General features: G+C 44.6%; 1 protein-coding gene across 1 annotated transcript; it reads right to left on the reverse strand.

The window, feature by feature from the left end:
- Positions 1-515: 515 nt before the first annotated feature.
- On the reverse strand, positions 516-917 carry LOC109464801 (collectin-10-like; the record flags this gene model as incomplete). The annotated part of the gene is made up of 1 exon (XM_019761877.1): positions 516-917. A coding segment is annotated over one exon (402 nt), but the record flags the coding sequence as incomplete, so codon positions are not given.
- Positions 918-1,379: the final 462 nt, after the last annotated feature.

Genomic DNA, 1,379 nt, shown 5'->3' on the forward strand with positions numbered 1-1,379 from the left:
ATGATTTAAGTGTTAAAAATACCCCGCTCATTATCATAATTCATGCCAAAATAGGATGAGGCCTGCAGGCATGAACATGGGGTTGACCTTTGACCTCATATGATTGTGAAATTGTCAAACCTCTGAAAACCTGATGAAATAATTCCGGAGATGGAGGTGAATTGGCAAACTGCATAATATCAAAGCAATAATGCTTTCTTGAAGACATATTGAGGACATCCGAACAATTTTGTGTGTAGGAAAGTGCAAATACATGGCTTGGGTCCGTTTAGAGCCCAGACGGTCTTACATCAGACTTCAGTTGTTATTTTTACAAATTTGTGCCGATCTCCAAAAACAATTTGGAGAACTTGTAGAAGAGGTTTACTGACAAAGTCACGGGAGGAATTTTTTTTAGAATAAAAAAAAATACAAATAGCACATAAAAATAAACGTCTGGGGTCCAAATGGACCCCGTTCGGGTGTTTGAGGGTTAAACTCGATGTTTCAGGAAATAGTGAGGATATAATAAGTACCTGGAGCAGCCTGGCATATGAAGCGAAACGTATAGTCGCATTCTTCGTCGTTCCACTTGTCTTTCAGAGATGGCAGTGCGGAGTAAAGGACGCAATCTTCGTTGCCCCCAGCGCTGTCCGGTCGTCCCTGTCCCCAGGAGCTGTACGGCCCACGTGCAGAACCGTCCACCCACTCAAACCGCCCCTCTTCGCGCTGATCGTGTAGGCCGATCCAGAAGGCTCGATCGTCGTGCACGGAGTTGTACAGGGAGATGACGAAGGCGTTGGTATCAGCGTCTCGGGGCATGGCGAGGGTACCGCCGTCTGCACGACAGGCCGCGCCCGCATCGCTGAAGGTCTTGAGTGTGTTGAACGCCTTGTAGCAGATGTCACGCCACTTGGTGTAACCTTTAAGACAAGATGCTGTAAAAGAAGGTTTATATTAGCAACATGTCATAGAAGGGTCATATTGATATCATTATATACATGCAATAAATACCCCCGGGGATGAATTCCATAAACGAATATCTATACGAAATCTAAGATAATTTTCGTAAATTTCGGGGTAGATTTCGGCCTAGATTAGGGTATATTTCCCGTGAGCCTCCATACAACAACTGTGGACTGTGTCCTTTCGATTTTTGGTGTTTTCCTAAAAAATTCTTATTAGGCCACACCGACTTAATTTTATGGATGACATCCGCGCGCGCATTGGTTTTCGCTTGTCGCCCTCAAAAAAAAAAGAAAGATCACCTCCACCGAGGCTCTGGCCTGGCTCTAGTCCTGGGTAGTCCATGGTAGTCAGCGACAAAACGGCTATTTACGCATTAGGCAACTCTACTGTATTTTCTCTTCCTGAATATTGTTGTGCGATATTACTGTGTA

The sequence above is a fragment of the Branchiostoma belcheri genome, unplaced genomic scaffold, assembly GCF_001625305.1.
Source record: "Branchiostoma belcheri isolate BF01 breed outbred unplaced genomic scaffold, Haploidv18h27 scaffold1401, whole genome shotgun sequence".
NCBI lineage: Eukaryota > Metazoa > Chordata > Leptocardii > Amphioxiformes > Branchiostomatidae > Branchiostoma > Branchiostoma belcheri.